Source organism: Anastrepha obliqua, chromosome 2 (assembly GCF_027943255.1).
Source record: "Anastrepha obliqua isolate idAnaObli1 chromosome 2, idAnaObli1_1.0, whole genome shotgun sequence".
Classification (NCBI taxonomy): domain Eukaryota; kingdom Metazoa; phylum Arthropoda; class Insecta; order Diptera; family Tephritidae; genus Anastrepha; species Anastrepha obliqua.
In genome coordinates, this window is record NC_072893.1 from 100,274,441 (window position 1) to 100,295,810 (window position 21,370).

Below are 21,370 nucleotides of genomic sequence, written 5' to 3' on the forward strand. Positions count from 1 at the left end.
AAACCAAATTGATGGTCAGGCATCACTTTGTGTTGGTCAATAATTGGTCTTATTCTCACAATTAACTGCTTTTCGAATACTCATAATAGGAAGTAGGCTAATTGGTTGCCAGGTTTGGGAATATCATTTATTTCCGCTATTTTCCAAACCTTCGGTAAATATTTAAGTAAATATGTTGGCAGTTGTTTTAATATGGCAGTTGTTTTAATATAAGTCCTGCGATTTGTCAAATCCAGGGGATTTTTTGGTTTTATATCAATCTTTATTATTTTTTGGATTTCTCGTGTAGTCGTCACCGGTCTAAATTTATAATCTTGAATATAAGTTCGCTCTGATGCAAACGGGAAGGTATTGAGAGTTATATGTAGAGCTTGAAAATGTTTCTGCGTAATAATTTGCTAGTGTTGCTGTCTTTTCTCCATTCGTTCTTGCCCAGTTTCCGTTTTCCTTCCTTATAGGCGGTAGGTGAATGGTTTAGAAGCTTTTTGGTTTCTTTCCAGATTGAGTAGTTAGTTTCTGTTGTTGCCGATAAATTTTTTAAATAGTGAGAGGTGTCATTTTCGGATTTTGGTTTTAAGACTTGTTTTAGGTTTTTAGTTGCTCTGTTTAGTTTAGTTTTATCTGAGGGATATCGACTTTGTTGCCATTTTTTCGTAAGTTCCCTTTTCTCCAAAATAATTTTCTTAATCATAGGTCAGTTAGCGTTGTTTTTGTGGATTATGTCTTTCAGATAAGGTGTTGACTTGTGATCTACTTCTTGCATGATGTCATTAATGTAATCTATAGAGCTTTACCTGTCAGCACCAGATTTTAAAGCAATGTGTAATTGTAGATTTAAATCTATATAATTACGAAACGTTTCCCAGTCAGTTTTTCCATTTGCTAGTTTATTACTACTACTACTACTACTACTACGACTACAACTAACTTTTCCCGTACGTTAGTAGGTTTGGTGAGTGATCAGACGAAAGGTCGTGCAGGCTTTTTATTTCAAAAAGATGACAGTCAAAGTTTTTTACGGCGCAAAAATCGAGTAAGTCAGGTGTTTTATTTATATCAGTAGGCCAAAATGTTGATTCTTCCGTACTTATGTGTTTTCCTCTAATAGATTGGATTGCTTATAAGAGATTCTTCCCTTTTTTATTTGTAATTTTTGAGCCCCAAGTTGTATAATTTGCTTTAAAGTCGCCGGTACATATGAATCTATTACCGAAACTTAAAAAATTGTAAGTATTGTTCTGCAGAAATTTTGTTTTCAGGTGGGCTATAAAGTGCCGAGATTGTGAATACACTGATTTGAATATTTGTAGATTGAATATAATCTTTTTTGAAATGTCCCACCTTTGTGAATTTTACTGTATTTTTAATTACTATTGCTGTTCCAGCATGCCTGTGCCGTCTGGGTGGTTTGTACTTACTATTGTGTATCGCGGAATTTTTAAGCAATGTTTTTGTGAAGTGCGTTTCTGAAATAAATGCTATGTCTATAAAGTTGTCGCTAAGGAATTGTTTTATTTCATGACCGTGGTTAAACAATCCGTTTGCATTCCAAGCAAGGATTTTAAGTTTTTGCTCCACTTTTGCCAAATTGAGTCATCCGCAGAGTGTTTATTACACCCATCATGTTTGAAATTTGTTGAATTAATTGCTTTAGCATATCCTTTATTTCTCCCATTTCTTTATTTTGGTTGTTGTTAATGGGAGTTTTTACAGGTAGCTCTAAAGCCCTACTCGGTGTTGGCGTAGATACGCGAGTGTGTGTTTTTGCATTATTTGGTTTCTGGATCATGTTTTGTGCTGCTGCATCGGCATAGCTGATATCAGGTCTGATTTCGTGTGATACAGTACTTCTTGGTTGTGTAGCAGGATTGTGGACATTATTTGTGTTATGGCGTAGAGCTGGGAAACATTATATTTTGAGGGCCTTATAGATTTCGCATCCTTTGTAATTGGCAGTGTGATTGCCTGAGCACATAGCACTCTTAACTTGCCCGTCTGTTGTTGTCACAGTACAATCAAGTGTTTTTGTGTTTACCAGCACATTTAACGCATACGTTTATTATGTGGGGGTTCAACAATTACTTTGGTTTGTAGCAGTGAAGTTATATTATACATTTCTTTATTGTTGTTTTTTTTTTGTTTAATTTCTTTAAAAAATAGTGGCAGTGGCTTATTTGTATGTTTTTGTTTGATGTTATAGACCTGCTGTGTGTCATGCCCAAGTTCACTAAGTTCAGTTTTAATTTCTTCAGTGTCTAAAAATGGGTGCAAGTTTCTTATCACTACCTTGAAGTAGTGACTTAAATGTGTAAAACTTAGTTTGTTTTTCTTTTAGCATTTTTGTTAGTCGACTCGTTTGTTTGTATTTTTACTTCATTATTTCGTTGAGTTTTAAGAATGTTATTCTTACCAATTGCTTGGGTGGGGGCTGAGTTGAGAGCTTTTATTTGTTCGACGCCTTCTACATATATTGGCGGTGGGTTCGGAATTTCCACTGTTTCTTTTGTTGTTGAAGTCTCGTCTGTAGTTTTGTTTTGGTTATAGGAATTTGTTTCTAGCCCACTGTCGTTTTCTTCAGCTAAAAGTTGGAACATGTTCGTTGAAGTTGTATTTTTGCACTAAGCCAGCCATTTTCTTAATTTGTTGTTTTTACACATATTGCTATAAATTTCGCAATTGTTTTAATAATGCTGTTACGAATTTGTTACGTTTTTATCAATAAAATGTCTCGTAAAAATTTATCTGAGTTCGATCACTGGATGGTTAAATAAAGATCGCATGTTAATGGCAACATAACCTGTTTGCTTTACTGAATCACTTTATTGCTTTACTTTTCGTTTACACGCTCATACGCTTAACTTAAATCATTTTAAATGCGATTGGTTTATTCTGGAATTAACAAAATCATTTGAATAAGAATAAAATCCGCAAGAGCAAAACAAAAAAGTGAACCAAAAGTACTAACCGATGAGTGTTCGACGTTCTCCGCGGAGAATGATGGGAATGATGAAAGCTGCTGTATCGCTGTATCCAGTAGTATGCAAACATCCTAAACGCCAACCCAAATGTGGAAACAAGTAAAATGAATAATAGTGGTATAGAATCTATGCTACTAATACTCGTGCAAACTCTTAATTAATTTATGTTTGGAATGCAAAGCATGATACAGGATCTGGTTAGAAATCAAACTATTTTAATGCAAACCCTTTTAAATAAGCCGTAATGGACAAAATCAAAATTTGTCATTGGAACACTAACGGTCTCGCCAAGCACAAGTTCGAAGTCTATAATTTTCTATTATCAAATAACATATACATTATGCTTATATCGGAAACTCATCTTACAGATAAAAATTATTTTAGAATTCCGGAACACTAACGGTCTCGCCAAGCACAAGCTCGAAGTCTATAATTTTCTATTATCAAATAACATATACATTATGCTTATATCGGAAACTCATCTTACAGATAAAAATTATTTTAGAATTCCGGAACACTAACGGTCTCGCCAAGCACAAGCTCGAAGTCTATAATTCTCTATTATCAAATAACATATACATTATGCTTATATCGGAAAGTCATCTTACAGATAAAAATTATTTTAGAATTCCGGAGTATCTTTTTTATGATACCAAACATCCTAGAAATATGGCTCGTGGTGGTACAGCAATACTAATAAAAAACACCTAAAGCACTGAATATTACAGGAGTTTAGAGAAGAATACCTTCAATCCACTATTATTAAACTGCAAGAATTGTCCGGTACAATAACTATCGCAGCTGTGTACTGCCCACCTTTTCAAATTATAACCGAGCAACAGTACAAAGATTTGTTTGCCAAACTTGTGCCAAACTTTATGGCTGCAGGTGACTTCAATGCCAAATACCACTACTGGGGTTCTAAGCTAGTCACACCTAAAGGAAGAAAACTTTTTAGTTCCATACTAAGCTCAAAACTTGATGTTGTATCTACTGGACAACCAACATATTGGCCATCTGACTGCCAGAAGATGCCTGATCTGATTGATTTTGGTGTTATAAAAGGTATTGATCGCAAGATTGTAACAGCATCTTCAACCCTAGAACTGTCCTCCGATCATTCTCCGTCTATTATAACCATGGAAGGTAGTCCTTGCAGGAGAACAGCGGGTAATCAGATCCCCCAATCCCAATCTTATAAACTGGCTTAAGTAGTAGTAGTAAGTAGTACTCATATAAAAACCAATGTTTCCTTAAAGAATGATCATGAAATCTATAGGCAGATATATACATTGACTCAACTAATGCATGGAACTGTTAGGGCAGTAGTGACCACAAATAGCAAAAGTTGGGTTCGACTTCCAAGCGGAACATTGCAACAAAAAATATAAATCGCCAATTCGACTAGGGAATGGTAACTGGGCACGTACGGATTCTGAAAAAGGTTGATTATTTGCTGAACATCTGCAATCTGTCTTCAATCCCAATCAATCTTTTGGAGCTATTAGTGCACCACTAGACATATTGCAACCACCAAAAAAGCCAATAAGATTTAAAACAAATAACATAGTTACAGTTATTAATCAACTTAAACCTTAAAAAGCACCAGGTTATGACAAAATCGCTCCAAAGATACTGAAAGAGATTCCTAATATTGCCATTCTTCTTATCACCACATATTTAACCTGGGAATGACCTAAGCCAAGCATCCTCATACCGGCTAATCAGTCTATTTTCTGTACTCTTGAACCTTTTTGAAAAGTTGCTCTTGCAGAAAATATTGCCCTTTATTCATGAAACACAACTAAGCAAGTTCATCGCATAGTGTCCTTCATCCAAAAGTCCTTTCCATAATGTACGGCACCTCGGCCTAACTTACAAATTTAGCCGAGCAATGACATCAACATTTGCCGTTGATACTGCAATACTTTGCACTCACAAAGACCCAAAAGTGCCAACGTCTATACAACAAAGGCATGTAGATGCAATTGAACCATGGTTTAAAAAGTGGAGAATAAACCAAATGTGTGCATATTACTTTTACTCTAAGGAAAGAAACTTGCCCTGCTGTTAAAATTAATGGTCAGAATATACTACAGCAAAATGAAATAAAATATCTTGGAATTAACTTAGATAGAAGACTCACATGGCGAAATCATATTGAAAAGAAAGTGAAAAATATGAAGCTTAAAATAAAAAACCTATTGCTTAAAGCCGTGCTTAAACCAATATGGACATATGGTATAGAAATGTTACGCCTTCAAATATCGAAAAACTTCAGAGAGTGCAATCAAAGTCATGCGGATAATTACGGGAGCCATGGTATATAAAGAACGCTAACATTCGCATACCTTGTGTAGCCGATGAAATAGTACGGTTGAGCAAAAAATACCTACAAAAGCTTGAAGAGCATCCCAATGAACTAGCCCGAAATCCACTTCTAAATAAAGGTCACACACGATTGAGAAAAACAGACATCTTCAAGTCTCCACTACATTAATTACCTCATCTTGTACGAGGGTCCGACCACGAAGGCAACGGAATCCCGGCCATTCCGACTTTTAATACGTCCTCGTTGTCATGAGAGATAAATGCAATTTCAAGGGAGACTGGATACTAGACCTTCCCGTCTCCCTCCATTCATCCAATTCCATTACATACAAAAAAAAACAACAACAAAAAACGGGTGTATGCATATATATCTCATTGATGTGTACATATATATCTCATTGAAGAAATATTTAGTTTCTTATACAAGAAAGAATTAATAATTAAAGAAAATGGGGGGAAAAATTTACTGTCTTTAGTATCGCATATAATGCTTTCGGTGAATGAATCATTTTTCAGTCTGGAACTGACATACACCCATTCAATCCTAATTGCATATGTCTTGAAATTTGTACGACCGACGCCATGCATATGAACAGCTTCTTCTTTTTCTTCTTAATTAGCGCGATAATCGCTTACGCGATTTTGGCCAAGTTTATCAAAACGCGCCAGTCATTTCTTTCTCGTGCTAACCGGCGCCAGTTGGACATACCAAGTCCTTCTCCACCTGATCTTTCCAACACAGAGGAGACCTTCCTCTGCAACCATCGAATACTTTGAGAGCCGGAGCGACGCCTCATCGGATATTGACATCGTGCAAGCTTCTGCGCCATACGTTAGGACGGGTATGATGAAAGCCTTGTAGAGTATTAGTTTCATTCGTCAATTGCCAACTTAGTCAAAAGTAGTACCTGTTGGCAAGAGAGATTATTCGTTGGATTTCAAGGCTGATATTGTTATAGGTGTTAATGCTGGCTCCTAAATAAACGAAGTCTTTTACAACAACGAAATCATAATTGTCAACAGTGACGTGGGTGCCGATACGCGAATGCGCCGACTGTTTATTTGACGACAGGAGGTACTTCATTTTGTCCTCGTTCACTACCAGACCCATTCGCTTCGGTTCTGTATCCAGTTTGGAAAAGGCAGAACTAACAGCGCGGTTATTATTGCCGATGATGTCAGTATCATATCACGCATATGAACAGCTAGTCATAAGAATACAAATTTCAATAGACATAACCAATATATTTACAATAGCCAACTCATTTGGAAAATGCTGGGCAAATGAAGCCAGCGACAACAACTTTACACGATCATTTTTAGACATCAAATACCCCTCCTTAACAGCAATCAACAACTTAACCCCAAGCAAAACTGCGCTCCAAATATATAGAAAGTGATATAACTCCAATAGAACTCTCTATAGCTCTATCAAAATTGAAGCGTCGGTTTCTTATCCCATGATAAAAAACTTACCGGCAGCCATGAAACTCTGTTTACTTTATCTTTATAACAACATTCCAAGCAATCAAATTCCTCAAATGTAAGCAATCGAAATACAAATGTTCAACAGACAAATTTTTGACCAAATCCTACCGCCCAATATCTTTAAATCCGGTCCGCGCACAATTATTAGACAAAGTTGTAGCTAATCGGCTATGGTAGTTTGTTTCCTGCAACAAACTACTACATAGCCAGCAAATCGGATTTAGAAAGGGTAAATTAGTGTCTGACTATCTAGTATATCTAGACCATCAGATCATGTCCTTCCTATCCCAAAAAAAGCACTTGTAAATCATCTCACTTGACTTTACTAAAGCGTATGATAAAATCGGAGTACACACCATTCTAACCCAGCTTTTAGAATGGGAAATAGGTTCTAAAATATTAAATTACATTAAAAATTTTATGACAAACAGAAAAATTAAAATAATATATTAGATTCTTACTCCTACGAAACATACCCACTCTAAAATGGGATACCCCAAGGATCCCAAATTTCAGTCATACTATTTCTTATAGCATACAACAAACTCAGTAACATTATATCAGTACACAATGAAATAGACTTTCTTGCCTACGCACACGATTTCACTCTCATTAAAAAAATTAATAAACATGAAAATACAAACATTAATCTAATAATCAACGACATTCAAAATGATAATTTGAACGGGTGCAATTACTCAGGTGTAAGCCTCTCAACAAAAAAATGTAAACACGTACGTATGTATATGCAGTAAAAAACCCTGTCAGACAAATATCACATGCAACAATTTTACAATAAACAACGCCGAAAACTTAAGAATATTAGGTATCGAATTTAATAAGAGAAATGGGAAGCCCACATTTCAAAACTTGTCAACTCACGTAAACGTTTAAACATAATAAAATGCCTTTCAAGCCGAAAACTCAACGCTACCACTATTCAATCCTTGCCGCTAGCAAATCTTAAATCGTATCAAAAATTTATTACGGATTATATCTCTCAACTCATTACTAAACTCTGCTATATGGGCCTAGGGCGCATACCGTACTACATCGATTCGCAACATGACGTTTGAAATAGGCATACCACTGTTAATACAAATGAGAGAGTTTGCCACAAAAAAACTATGCAAAAACATAATCGTTAATGACCAGTGAAAAGCGCAAACTAAACAAACTTCAGCGTTATATACAATGATAAAATATTAATTACCAAAGTCTTACCGTATTACAGCACAAATTTTGCTGCAGAAACGATAGCCATATATGAAGCAGTACAATATGCTAGCCATACACCTGAAAATTTGCAAATTGTTCCGATTCCTTAGCCTCATTAGAAATGGTAAAAAATATAAATTATTATTCAGGCTTCATGAACTGCTTAATAAAATTAATTATAACAAAAATAAAATTGAACTCATATGGATACCAGGACACCCGAAAATCAAGGCCAATACACCAGCAGATTTAGCAGCAAAAGAAGCACAAAACCGTCCCCTAATTATGTATGTAAACCTCCTACACACTGGTACAAATTTGTTAACCCAATGAAGCAAGCAATCAATGAACACACACATTTACGCATAATACTGACATTACTAGGAAAAAAATAACAAATATAATTAGGGAAAAAAATAAAAATACGTGAATATCTGCAAATTCTGTAATACCTCAGCTCCAAACATCAAACACTTCCTATAAGACTGTACACATTTTGCAAAACCTTCAGATCTACACTTAAAGGACCCTACTGACAACATTGTTAAACTTATAAGCTATTTAAAATATTTTAATATCCTAAATGAAATTTAACTAACACTCTACAGACACATATGTATACACATCCAGTATATTAGCTTAAGGCCACAGTAGCCATAACTATAAGCTTATTGTATTTTATAGTTCACTTTAAATACAATTGTCAATAAAAAAATATGGTATATGCGGATGTAGGGGTAAGCATATATGCAGTATAAGGTTATATTCGAAACTCAAACCGCTAAGTTATGGTAAATTTTAAAACGTGTTTGTGTTATTTCAAATATATAATTATACGCATTTATTTTTGCTCATTTTCAGATCCATGATACCCGACGAAAATTTGATATGGTGTCCCGAACAATTGATGACTGCTATATTAGCACATGCTCATTATCTGCCATCCAACTGGAAGAACAAGGCACATACAGCTGTTGTGAGGAAAGAATTTGAGAATTTATTTCAATTCAAAGCGGTAAATTCTCGTATTTAAATTTTTCGACAATGAAATATATTAATGTATATGTACGCATTTATAGGATTACTTACTAAATGAAATTATTAGTCCCCTTGTAACGCCGTTCATACTAATGTTTGTATTTCGGCCGAAAGCATTGGAGCTGGTGAAATTCTTTAGAAGCTTTACAGTCAGTGTAAAGGGCGTTGGAAACGTATGCTCATTTGCTCAAATGGATGTTCGAAAACATGGTAATCCCAATTGGCAACTTCCCAAACCTAGCACAAAGCAAATGGGAAAACTGAATGAACAAGACAGAACTGCCATGAACGAAGTTGATAATGGAAAAATTGAGCTTTCATTAATTCGATTTACTTTAACTAACCCAGAATGGAAAGTGCCACCAGATGCTGTGAATTTTTTAAACGAAATTCGGGAACATGCTGCGGAAGATCTGAGATATGATATGGAAACCGAAACTGACAAGAAGCCCAATCCCATAACGGAAAGTTTAATTTCGTTTGGTACAATTGATGCTGAGGTACTAAAAAATATACATTATAAGCTATCTATACATATGAAAATCTTATCGTACTATATATCCGTTGTAGTAGATATATCCTTCTTTGGATATAAACAAAATGTTGAGGAAGAATGGCAACTGAATTTTTGTGAGGCTTCAAGCATACCTTGGCAGCTTTCCAATGGAAAAATTATTTTACAGTAAAATCAGCTAATTTATAAAAGACTTAGTTTTAGTTATATGGAGAATTTTTAATTTTGGAACATCAAATTTTTACGAAGTTTTGAAGGAATATTAGCAAGCATTTTGAAGTCAAACTTCTTGGCAACTCTGTTAACCCAAAATTTAATAACAAAGCCGAAAGAGTTGCCTGACCATTTAGTAAATTATATTTATGTGGCCGCCGCTAATCAAGAGAGAACGTTGGTTCAAATCTCTGTGAAATACCAAAATGAAGAAAAAGTTTTTTCTAATAGCGGTCACCCCTCGGCAGGCAATGGCAAACCTCCGAGTGTATTTCTGCCATGAAAAAGCTCCTCATAAAAACAATTTGCCGTTCAGAGTCGGCTTGAAACTGTAGGTCCCTCCATTTGTGGAACAACATCAAGACGCACATCACAAAGAGGAGAAGGAGCTTGATCAAACACCCAAAAAGAGTGTACGCGCCAACTACATATGCGGGGTTTGTGATATACGTCGCAATATTTCGCCTAGTTAAACAGAACTAAAACAGAATAAATCATCAAAATGAGAAGGTAAACCCCAAAATTCTTCAATCTAAATTATAATTAAAATATAATATAGAAGCATATAATATAGAAGTGAGGCAACGTTTGTTCAGTCCCTTTGTCTAGATTTTTTCATTGGCACTTGATTTTTTGACGGCGACAGCGACAATATTAAAAATAAATCCATTCTCGTTTTGGTTGTGTGCAATCTCATATACTCTTCTTCTTCTTTTATTTATGACATGCCTGTTTTTTTACACAACTTAGATACAAAATTTTATAATTTATCATATAGTTAATGTTTTATTACATACCGAATTATATATTTAAATTCATAATTGATATTAATTTTCTATTGAAGTTGATATCCAGCTTTGCGCTCATTTTTTCGTGGGTATTCCGGGACGTCGTCTACCCACTGTGATTCCGTCACGGGCAATCTTAATTAAACGATTGTTGGAGCCTCTTAAAACCTGCTCGTTTCATGCGCGTCTTCTTGATCTAATAATTTTGACAATGTCGTCAGTGTCCGTCTGGATTCTAATATCATGGTTTCTACAGCAATCCTATCCCGTTTTTCCGGTTATCGCCCTTAATGTGTGTATTTCTATAGAACGCAATAATTGTTTCGACTTTGTGTTCTCCGCACGTGCTACTGCACCGTATGGTAATATCGGTCTTACGATTGTTTTATAGACACGCGTTTTGCTTTCCACATTCAAGTATTTGTTTTTCCATACAATATCTCGCAGAAAGCCTTATATTTTTGTACCATTTGTACATATTTTATATACTGCAGTGTGTTTTAATTTTTACAGCGAAGTTTCGCTCGACCAAGTTCGCTCAGCGATTTGATTCTGTTTATACTACTACTTACTGTCCTCTAATTCGTTTTACTATCGGTTAGGTATTACTTTTAATCTTAGGATTGCCTGCACGCGCATTTATACTCACGTATGGTCATGTATGTAATATATAATACTTCCATATTGGCGCAGATACATAAAAAAGAGAAAAGGAAAACCGAGTAATTGTATGTCAAGAATTACGTGCTTTACGGGCGATTTTGATTTGACTGCAAGTGTTAAATCACTGCACCATGTGAACATAACTCTCAGATATTTAAAATGTTGCACTGCTTTAATAGTATAGACATGAAGTTTTTGTATGTACTTGCGTAAGCCGCCTCGATTTCAATAAATATTTGTTTTGCTCTCGTTTACAAAAGGGCCAATTCGTTAGAAATTTTGTTAATTTTTAAAAACGTTTCGTTTAAATCGTTCATATTCCTCGAGAGAATAGCGATGCACATATTTTTTTATATTAATCGCAAAAATATTTTTAAAATTGGATTTTAAAGCTGAAGACTAGTACTTTGCGATGCCGTTGTGGAAAATTAAAAAAAAACTTTACCTTGCCCAAAAAAAAATTTAAAAAAATGGCCAAAATCTGCATTTTTGACTTTTTAACCTCAAATTGCCAAAAATCCTGACGTGCTGGAGCATTTTCAAGGTCATATTCGTTGTCAGCATAAAAAAACCTTCAAGAAACACCCATAGCCGTTTTAAAAGCTGTAAAAAAGCGAGATTTTGTTGGCCTGTGTTATTATTATTACAAACTGAAGCTTATAATTAAAATTAAAAGCCTAGTTAGGAAAGCTATGGCTGCTAAGGCCTTCAGCTTCTTCTTATGATGTAAAATTAGTGCTTAATTAATGCTTAATACTAAGTGCTTATGCGTCGTTTAGAATTTCATTATAAATTAGGAGATATAATATATTTATTCGACATGTTTGTTTAAATTTCGTAATATAATTTTGATATTTTTAAGAAAGCTATAATTTTTTTAATATTATCGATTGTGGGGTTGGAAATGCATTGAATGGGATCGGTGTTATGGAATATATGGTTTCTTAGTGAGTTGAAGGGATAACATTCGGACATAACGTGATTAATGGAGATCGAGGGTATTGCTATCGATAAGGTGATTATGGGTTAATTTTGAATGGCGCAGACGTACTCGCGTGAGTTTAACAAGGTCCATTCTAGAAAGTGAAAGGTTAGCGTGTTTTAGGAGGTTGCTTAAATCAAGCTTTTTAACATTTTGCGCTTTGTACCAAGTTGAGCATTTTTGCCAAGTCTCAGATTTATATTGTTTTATGAATTTTTTCTTGAGAAATTCAGCTATATCATTAACATTTAGATTAGTAGTTGTTAATACAGGAGCTATGGTGGCGTATTTAGCTGTGCTATCAGCAAATTCGTTACCCTTTATAAGGGCATGGCCCGGGGACCATATCAGTAAAATATTTGGGTATTTTGTTTGTAAAATACTACGGATAGAACTGAGATAGTAATCATTGTTTTCGATATTGGATATGGCATCGAGAGATGAAAGTGAATCGGAGCAAATTGCAAATTTACCTCTTTTATTTCTAATTATATTAACAGCCGACATGATAGCAATTAATTCAGCAGAGTAGACTGTACTGTATGCAGCTAGGTTGGATACTATTCAGTTTTCATTTTCGATAGTTACGAAAAATCCGATCATATTATTGCTTTGGGAGCCGTCTGTGGATATGAAGGTGTAATCCTTGAGTTCATTTTGTATGTGTGCAAAAGCTTGTTGATATATTTTAGCTGGTGTTTCGAATTTTTTATACTTTCGGAGCACAGTGTTAACTATTGCTTTCTGTAAACGCCATTGGGGGATGTGGGTTAGAATATGTTTTAGTGGTAGATATGGAAGGTTAAGTTTTTTGCTGTTGAGGACTGCTCTACTAATTGCTGAGGGGACTCTTTTAGATGGCCTATTTTTTTTTGTAGGTTTGAGCAATTTTGAAGAGAGGGCATCATAGCTGTTCATAAGCACTTTATTTAATTTATTTGTGATATAGTCCCTTTTCGCTTCTATTGAGGGAATGTTAGCTTCAAAAAGCATATTATTAATCGGGGACGTTCTAAATGGTCCTAGTGCGGTTCTTATAGCCGCATTCAGAATAGTTCTTAACTTAGGTGCGAAACCATATAGAAAGAGGCCGAAATCAATTCTTGATATCAAGAGCGCTTTCGTTACTTGTATAAGTGTTACTGAGTTGCAATTGAATTTGAAGCTAGAGAGGCACTTGATGATATTAAGGCGCTGTGAAAGGTCTTGTTGTAAAAGTGCTATGTGTGAATTCCAATTATAGTGGTTGTTAAAAGTGACTCCTAGTATTATTAAAGTATCTACCTTATTTATTTGGATGTTGTTGCAGTGGACAGAGGGCGAGCACTGTTTTTTACGGCATATATGTAAGTGTTTGCATTTTTGTACCGAGAGTAAAGCACCAGAGTAGTTACACCAGGAGTTAATGTCTCCAAATAAATTATTTAGATTAATACTAACATTTTTATCCTTTTTTTGTTTAACTAAAAGATTGAAATCATCTGCGTAAGCGCAGAACGAGACTTCTTTATAAAAGGAAATTGTGGCACAAAGGTTGTTGTATGCTATTAGGAATATAATTACTGAAAGGGGTGAGCCTTGCGGTATTCCGTTTTGAAGTGGGAAGTTTCGGAAAGGACATTGTCTAATCTGACTTTAATTTTTCTATGGCTCATAAAGTTTCTTATATAGTTGCAAATTCGCGACCCGAGTTTCCACTCGAGCAGTTGATCTATTATAGCGTGGATTCCAATTTTATCAAATGCTTTTGCGAAGTCGAGTGATATTACTGACAGATGTTTTCTTGCGGATAAAGATTCTGCAACATGATGGTCTACATATAATAGAGCATCTGTTACTGACTTTCCCCGATTGAATCCAACCTGATTGTTATGGATAAGTTTGTTGCTTCGAACAAACCACCACAACCTGTTTGATATAATTTTATCCAATAGTTTAGATAAGCATGGATTTAAGGAAATTGGCCGGTATGAATCGATTTCAATTTTGTTTGATTTAGATTTTAATATAGGGGTTATTATAGCAAGTTTGTATGATTGGGGGATATGTGATTGGAAAATGCTGTTGTAGAAATTAAGCAATCTGTTTGTTACTGACAGAGGAAGTTTAGAGATCATAGAGTACGTTATTCGGTCATAACCAGGTGTTTTACCTTTGAAGTTTTGCAGAGCGGATTTAAGTTTGAGTAAATTTATTTCTCTGTCAATTTCTAATGCTTTGGCGTCGGAGGTTTGTGGAAACGTAATGTTGAGAGATATATTCTTTTTATCTTGAAATAAAAGAGGGAATTTATTATCACTAGATGAGTTAGACCAATGCAAGCCAAATTCATCTGATATTTGTTTACGATCTCTAATGTTGAAAAAGGGTGCGTTGAGACTCTTCAGGCAGTGAATTCCGTGTTTTGTTTTATAACCACTAAGTCGTTTTATATTAGCCGAAATTTTTTCCGTTGGAGTGCTGGGGTTGATTTGGGAGGTAAATTCTTCCAATGATTTTCTTTTGGATTGTTTAAGTTCCCTTTTAAAAATCGCAGTAGCTCGTTTGTACCTCATCACAGTGCCTTGGTTATATGTTTCGTTTGAGGGAATTCCAGCACTTATTTTTTTGAATACGAAGCTCCTGTAGCTTTGAGTTCCACCATGGGACATTGTGGGTGTACTTATTTGGGTTAGATTGGGGGATGGAAGCATGTGCGGCTTGAAGAATAATTTTATTGATATTTGAGGCCTCTTTATTTATATTATCTGCTACCAGGCGGTTGCAGTTGTGTTTTTCTGAGTGTTGACTGAATGATACCCAATTGGCTGTTTTAGTAATAAATCGGGGTTTTTGGACTTGAGAGCTAGGCTGCTGAGATTGAAAAAGTGAGACGACTATAGGGAAGTGGTCGCTTCCACATAATTCGTCCTGTATAGACCAGTTGCAGCTGACAGCAATTGTGGGGGAACACATTGAGATGTCGATGTGCGTAAGAGTATTGTATTGTGTGTGCTAAAATGAGTTGGGGAGTTGTCATTAAAAATAATGAAATTAGATTGAGAAATGAAGTTGGCTAGGGTTCTGCCTCTGCGATTGGTATAAACGGATCCCCAATTGGGATGCCACAAATTACAAGTAATTTATTTAATGTTTGCATTAATATGAAAAAAAAAACCATATGACGAAGTTTAAAACTTTGTACAAAACTTCATCCAAGCTTTCAACTTTTTAACTAGAAATTTTAGCGGAAGTGTCACACCTTTTCTTCTATATATGTAGAGTACATGTTGGAATTTTTTTATAGAAGAAAAGAAAAGAAAATCAATGGTATTTCGTAGTCACTTCAAACTTGCACTGCTAAAATTCAATGGGTATACTCCATACTCAAAAGAATTTTGGTTAAAAATTCAAAAGTTTTAATGAAATTTTGCATTTCTGGTTTTTGGTGTAATATGAACTATATTTTTGTAAAAGTATAGTAGTGTTACATTTTGCTTGTAAAATATCCGCAGAGGTTAAGTTGCACAAAAAATGAAAACTACTACAAAGAACACTAAAACTTACATATATGTATACCATATGCCTATAAATCTCAAAATTTACATTTCCAGTATTCTTCCTTGGCAACGTCTGTGTTCAATGCTCACAATGTTCAAAGAGCTGAATTGTTGACCTCGTCTTTTAAGCAATCCACTAAACCAGATAAATCTCATTACAAAAAAATGCGCGCTTCTCAAAATATTCCTCAGACAAGTGGTTTTGAGCAAATGCTTCAGCAAAGCCTTGGTGAGCAAGAAGGGAATATGCTACGGTTGCAAACTTCATACCTCGGCTCCTTGGAAAATATGCGGAAATTACGTATTAGCAAAGTAGAGGGTCGTTTGCAAGGACCATCAGAAGCACTTTTATATAAGTAAGTATATATACTATACATAGATATTAAACAATAAAGCACACACATACACTCAAGATTTGAGTGTATCATCTAGTTCGATACCTATTATCTTGTTGAGCTTGAATTTGTAGATTTAAACTGGAAGGTTTAATCTTCTCTTTATAGTTTATATGGAATCGATACCAAAGTAGTGAACCCCATGGACATCACAGTCGCAGATATGTGCCTAAGTACTCTCTACTTACATGAGCTACACAAACAAAATGTAAGTTGCAAATACAATTACGATGAGCGTTTCAGTTACTTTGATATACGTATCTACATTACGAATTCTATGGTTGAACAAATTGAAATTAGCTCAAGCTGAAGTTCTTCAAAATTCGCCTTCCCGTAAAATTACACTGCGTATTTAAGGAAATTATTGCTTGCGTAAAAGTGAACTTTGTAGAATGAACTAAGCAAACTAAAATAAATGATGGCAAAAGGGTTTTCCCACGACAAAACAAAATTTGGGGATCAAAATTGGAAATTAAAAGGCTCAAATTTTGCACGTTCATTGACAAAGTGTTCAAGGACATCAGAATTAGTTTTAGAGGTATGGTTCGGCAAAGTTTCTTATTTTGATCCCTAGAATATGATTTTCACAGAGCAATGAGCGATTTTTAAATCGACCCGCCCTAATATATATACTCCTTATCACCTGCTGCCCGGGTAGATATCACCCTGACATAGGTGCGCTCATCAGAGGTGAAAACCGATTAGTGGTAGGTGACAGCGTATCACGATCTTTAGCACTCAAGCCTACCAAATTATCAAAAGGGACCTTAATTTGCAGAGCAGATAGACGATTCGACATTTTGTACTATGAATGACGACACCCCTACTGTTAGCAAACAAACAAAACAAAACAAAAACGACACCCCTACCAGGGTAGGGGGCAATTGTAGCAGCTCGCCTGACATAACAAAGCTCGCGCGGGTCTGATAAATAGCATAACGTGACGACCTATGCTATTGCTTGCATCAGACCACTTGCTCATTATCGTCTCGATTGAGAGGTCTGTCGACTTTGTTTCCGCGAATCACCGGTTATATATTAACTTCACATGCTGAATTCACTAAGAACACCTTCGCCGCTCTTCCCATCCCCTCCGATGTATGCGTAGGCGAACGACAACTTCACCACTAGAGTGAGTAAACTCAGGTCCACCGTAAGGTCCCTGTCGAACCCGACGAAGCACAAGGACAAGGTGGATATCACCTTTAACGGTTGCTCTTCATAGGACCCGAAAAGATGCGCGAGCTAGTTTAGCCGGCAATTCATACTGCATCCTCCGGTCGACAGATCCAAACGTAGTGCCACTAGACCGCTGCTCAAACTTCCGAACAACAGTGCGCCACTTGCTTTCTTTTGTGATGAGGCTCAGTGGGCCATCAATAAACCCAAGTCATCAAAAGATGACGGACTTAACATGCTAATGCTGAAAAGGCCGGGTCCATTGGGTGTAAAGTATCACACAAGGGTTTTCAATCTGTCCTTGGCCATTCTCATTATTCCAAAGAAGTGGAAATCAGGGAGAGTGTTCCCAAACCTTAGAAACCCGCGAACCACGGGGAATCTTATCGGCCGATAACTCTCCTTTCCCCAGTAATGAAAACACTTGGACCCCTCTTACTCCCACTCTTCACGAAACAGCTGGCTTGGTTTCCGATGAGCTCACAGCACTCACCGTCATAAACGCCCACATAAACCGCGGGCTTAATCAAAGCCTTCCCTACGAGCGGACTACCCTAGTAGCGTTGGATTTGAAGAAGACTTTCAATAATGTCAGCCATTCCACGCTACTAGATGATATTTTTCAATCGACACTCCCGCGCCAGGGTTGACCAAACATCCAAACATAGGGAGTCTCCCTGGTCTCATACGCTGACGACTGCACGATAATAGCGTCAGGCAATGGCATTAATGACCTGTTCGCCGAAGTGAACGTCTACCTCACCGACCTTTCTCGCTTTTTCACTGCGAGGAATCTTCAACTTTTCCCCACTAAGCCCACGGCGACCCTCTTTACCACCTGGACAAAGAAAGTCAAACTGCAACTCAAGGTAAAAGCCGATGACACACCAATTCCGACTGTTAGCAATCCCGAAATTTTGGGCTTAACCTTTGGCAGTTTGCTCTCCTTCTCTGCGCATATAACCGCAATTGGCACTTAAGACCAAAATCGTAACAAGGTCCTCAAATCGCTTGCCGGCAGCACTTGGGGCAAAGACAAAGAAATTTTGCTATAGACATTTAAGGCCGGCCGGTTCTAAACTACGCTATGCTACCTGTAAAGGAGCACAACTAGCTGCTCAGGAAACAGTTGCTGCTTAGGTGCTACTGCAGGTTTCATCCATGTAGGCACCTGCTTGGGCTGAAGCCGGGTCAGAAGCCTCCTCCTCAATTACACCGACGAGCTCCAGGGCAAAACGAACAGACAACTGCTGGACCAGACAGGGTTTAGACAGACAATAAACGAACGCTCATCGGGGGAGCGTTAGCACCTTTTTAAGCTCCCGACCACCGAATGCCGTAATCGGAATCCAACTACCACCTACAGCAGATGTCGAGTTCCAGCTTCCCCGCGAGACCCGCTCAACTTTGACACAGGCGACCGGTGATTTACACTACACTGATAAGGCTACAACAACAGCGCGAATGGAAGGTACTTCAGTATCCGCCGTATTCTCCGGACTTTGCACCGACCGATTACCATCTTTTCCGCTCTCTTTCCTTAAGTCTGGCTCAACAACTTCTTATTTAAACGTTTTTTGTTTTTTTTTAATAAAGTCGTCGGTAAAAACGCTACGAACTTTGTTGCTCAAAACGCTACGAACTTTATTGCTCAACCACTATTAACACAAGGGTTTCTGATAATTTCAGTGAAGAGTATACTTTGCTCGAAAATAAGGTTAGGTTAGGTTGAAGCGGTTGTCCATTGTGAACACACTCAGGCTCGTAGCCCATTGTGATGCCGCCTGGGGAAACTAGCCCTTATCCCTCCTGAAACCACAGTGTACTATTCAAAAATTTTGCTAGATCCTTGATTTCGACAGAGCCGAGATCTTCCAGTTCATTAAAGAAATGTTTGCCCAAATTGGCAAGTCTACGTCTGGATAGAGCAGGACAATGGCACAGAAGGTGCGAAATCGTCTCTTCCTCTTCCTCGTCTAGACAACTTCTGCAGAAGTCATGTGTTTGCACACCCATTCTCTGGGCGTGCCTACCAATTAGGCAGTGCCCAGTTATGACTGAAGTCAGTATGTTGAGACTATGTTTGTCTCTCCTTAGTAGTAGTTCTGTGCGTTTAGCATTGAGAGTCGGCCACATCTGTCGGGCTATTTTGCAAGTGGCTTCGTTTCGCCATCTTTCATTCGCTATACTTACAATTTCCTCGTGGATATGTAGTCTACATGTTTGCAAGGGTATACCTATATCAGTGTCTATGTGCTCATCAGTCAGTTTGGTGCCGATTTTCGCGAGTTCATCAGCTCTGCAGTTCCCCTCTATGTCGCAATGGCCAGGAACCCATGCTATCGTTAGGTGAAATGACTCAGCCATCTCGTTAAGAGATGTGCGGCATTTCATGGCTACCTTAGAGGTTGTCGACTGTTTAGTGAGGGATTTTATCGCCGCCTGGCTATCAGTGAAAATGTAGATATCATCACCAGATATCGCATCACACTGTACCAGTGTCACGGCTTTCATTATTGCCATCAGCTCAGCCTGAAAGACACTACAGTAGTTGGGGAGCCGAAAACTGAAGGAAATCCCCAGATGCTCGGAATACACACCCCCGCCCACCCTGCCATCGAGCTTTGAGCCATCTGTGTATACATGGATGGACTCGCCCTGTCTTACCACGTCACGCTCCCACTCTTCCCTCGTGGGTAGGAGGGTCACGAACGTTGTAGTGGCAAGTGTAGGCGGAATTGTGTAGTCCACCTGTCTGGGAAGTCCCAATGTGCCATCCAGGATTTTGCCGTGGCCATAAATTGTGTTTGACCACTTACTTAAAGTGCTCAGCCTTATTGCTGCACTGCGCGCCATGTACTTTGCCTGCAGGTCTACTGGAAGGAAGTTTAGTATCACATTTAGTGCTTTCGACGGTGTGGTTGACATTGCACCGGTGATAAGAACAGATGCAAGTCTTTGGACCCTGTCAACCCTTTTGATGTTCACGCCCTTCTCCAGGGCGTTCCACCATATTGCAATACCGTAGTAGAGAATTGGCCTAATTACTGCTGTGTACAGCCAGTGTATCATACTGGGCTTCAAACCCCATTTTTTCCCAACGAGCCTTCCACAGGAGTATAGCGCCGTCGTAGCTTTGCGTACTCTGTCTGCGACTGTGAGTCCCCAATTTAGCTTCCTATCTAGTACAAGTCCTAGGTATTTAGCGTTTTCTGTTACTTTAAGGGGTTTTCCCCCCAAAAGAATTTGTTGAAGAGCAGGTGTTTTGTGTTTCCTGCTAAACAGTATCAGTTCCGTTTTTCCCGGATTTACTTCTAGTCCTCGACTCTTGCACCATAGTGATAGTCTGTTGAGGGCTCTTTGTTGAAGATCACACATAGTTGGAAGGTGTTTGCCAGAGATTGCTATTACAATATCATCTGCGTATGAGATTACCTTACCTCCCATTTTTTCTAGCTCCTGAAGGAGATTATTGACGGTCAGGTTCCATAGAAGTGGAGAGATTACCCCACCCTGCGGTGTGCCCCTGATCGGAAATTTCTTGATGAATGTTTCACCCAAATCTGCGCGAATCGTCCGCCCGACTAGCATTCGCTCTATGAGCGAGACGAGCGCTCTGTTTACTCCCATTTCTGTTAGCGATTTGGTAATTGCTTCCGGGTGTATGTTATTGAAAGCACCCTCGATGTCTAGAAAGACAGCCAGGGTGTATTCCTTGTAGTGAAGTGATTTCTCAATCGTGTCGACCAGCGAGTGAAGCGCCGTCTCTACTGATTTGCCTTTGCTGTATGCATGTTGGGAAGGTGATAGCTTGTTGCCAATCTTCCCCTTGATGTGCCCATCTAGCAATCTTTCTAAAGTTTTTAACAGGAAGGATGATAGGCTGATCGGCCTGTAGTCCTTCGGTCTCGTATGTGTGGTTTTTCCTGCTTTGGGAATGAAGACCACTTTTACTTCCGCCCATTTCTTGGGGATATAACTAAGTCGTACTACTGCCTCAAAAATTGAGACGAGGCTGGGTGCAATCATACTAATTGTGTGTTG

General features: G+C 37.6%; 1 protein-coding gene across 1 annotated transcript in view; it reads left to right on the forward strand.

Annotated features, from left to right (window-relative positions):
• Positions 1–21,370, forward strand: part of LOC129237421 (autophagy-related protein 9A) — a 61,491-nt gene that overhangs the window by 34,981 nt on the left and 5,140 nt on the right. The window contains exons 10-13 of the mRNA XM_054872167.1: positions 8,877–9,030; positions 9,095–9,553; positions 15,807–16,108; positions 16,256–16,355. Coding sequence (XP_054728142.1) covers positions 8,877–9,030; positions 9,095–9,553; positions 15,807–16,108; positions 16,256–16,355 — 1,015 coding nt within the window. The remainder of the gene's footprint in view (positions 1–8,876; positions 9,031–9,094; positions 9,554–15,806; positions 16,109–16,255; positions 16,356–21,370) is intronic.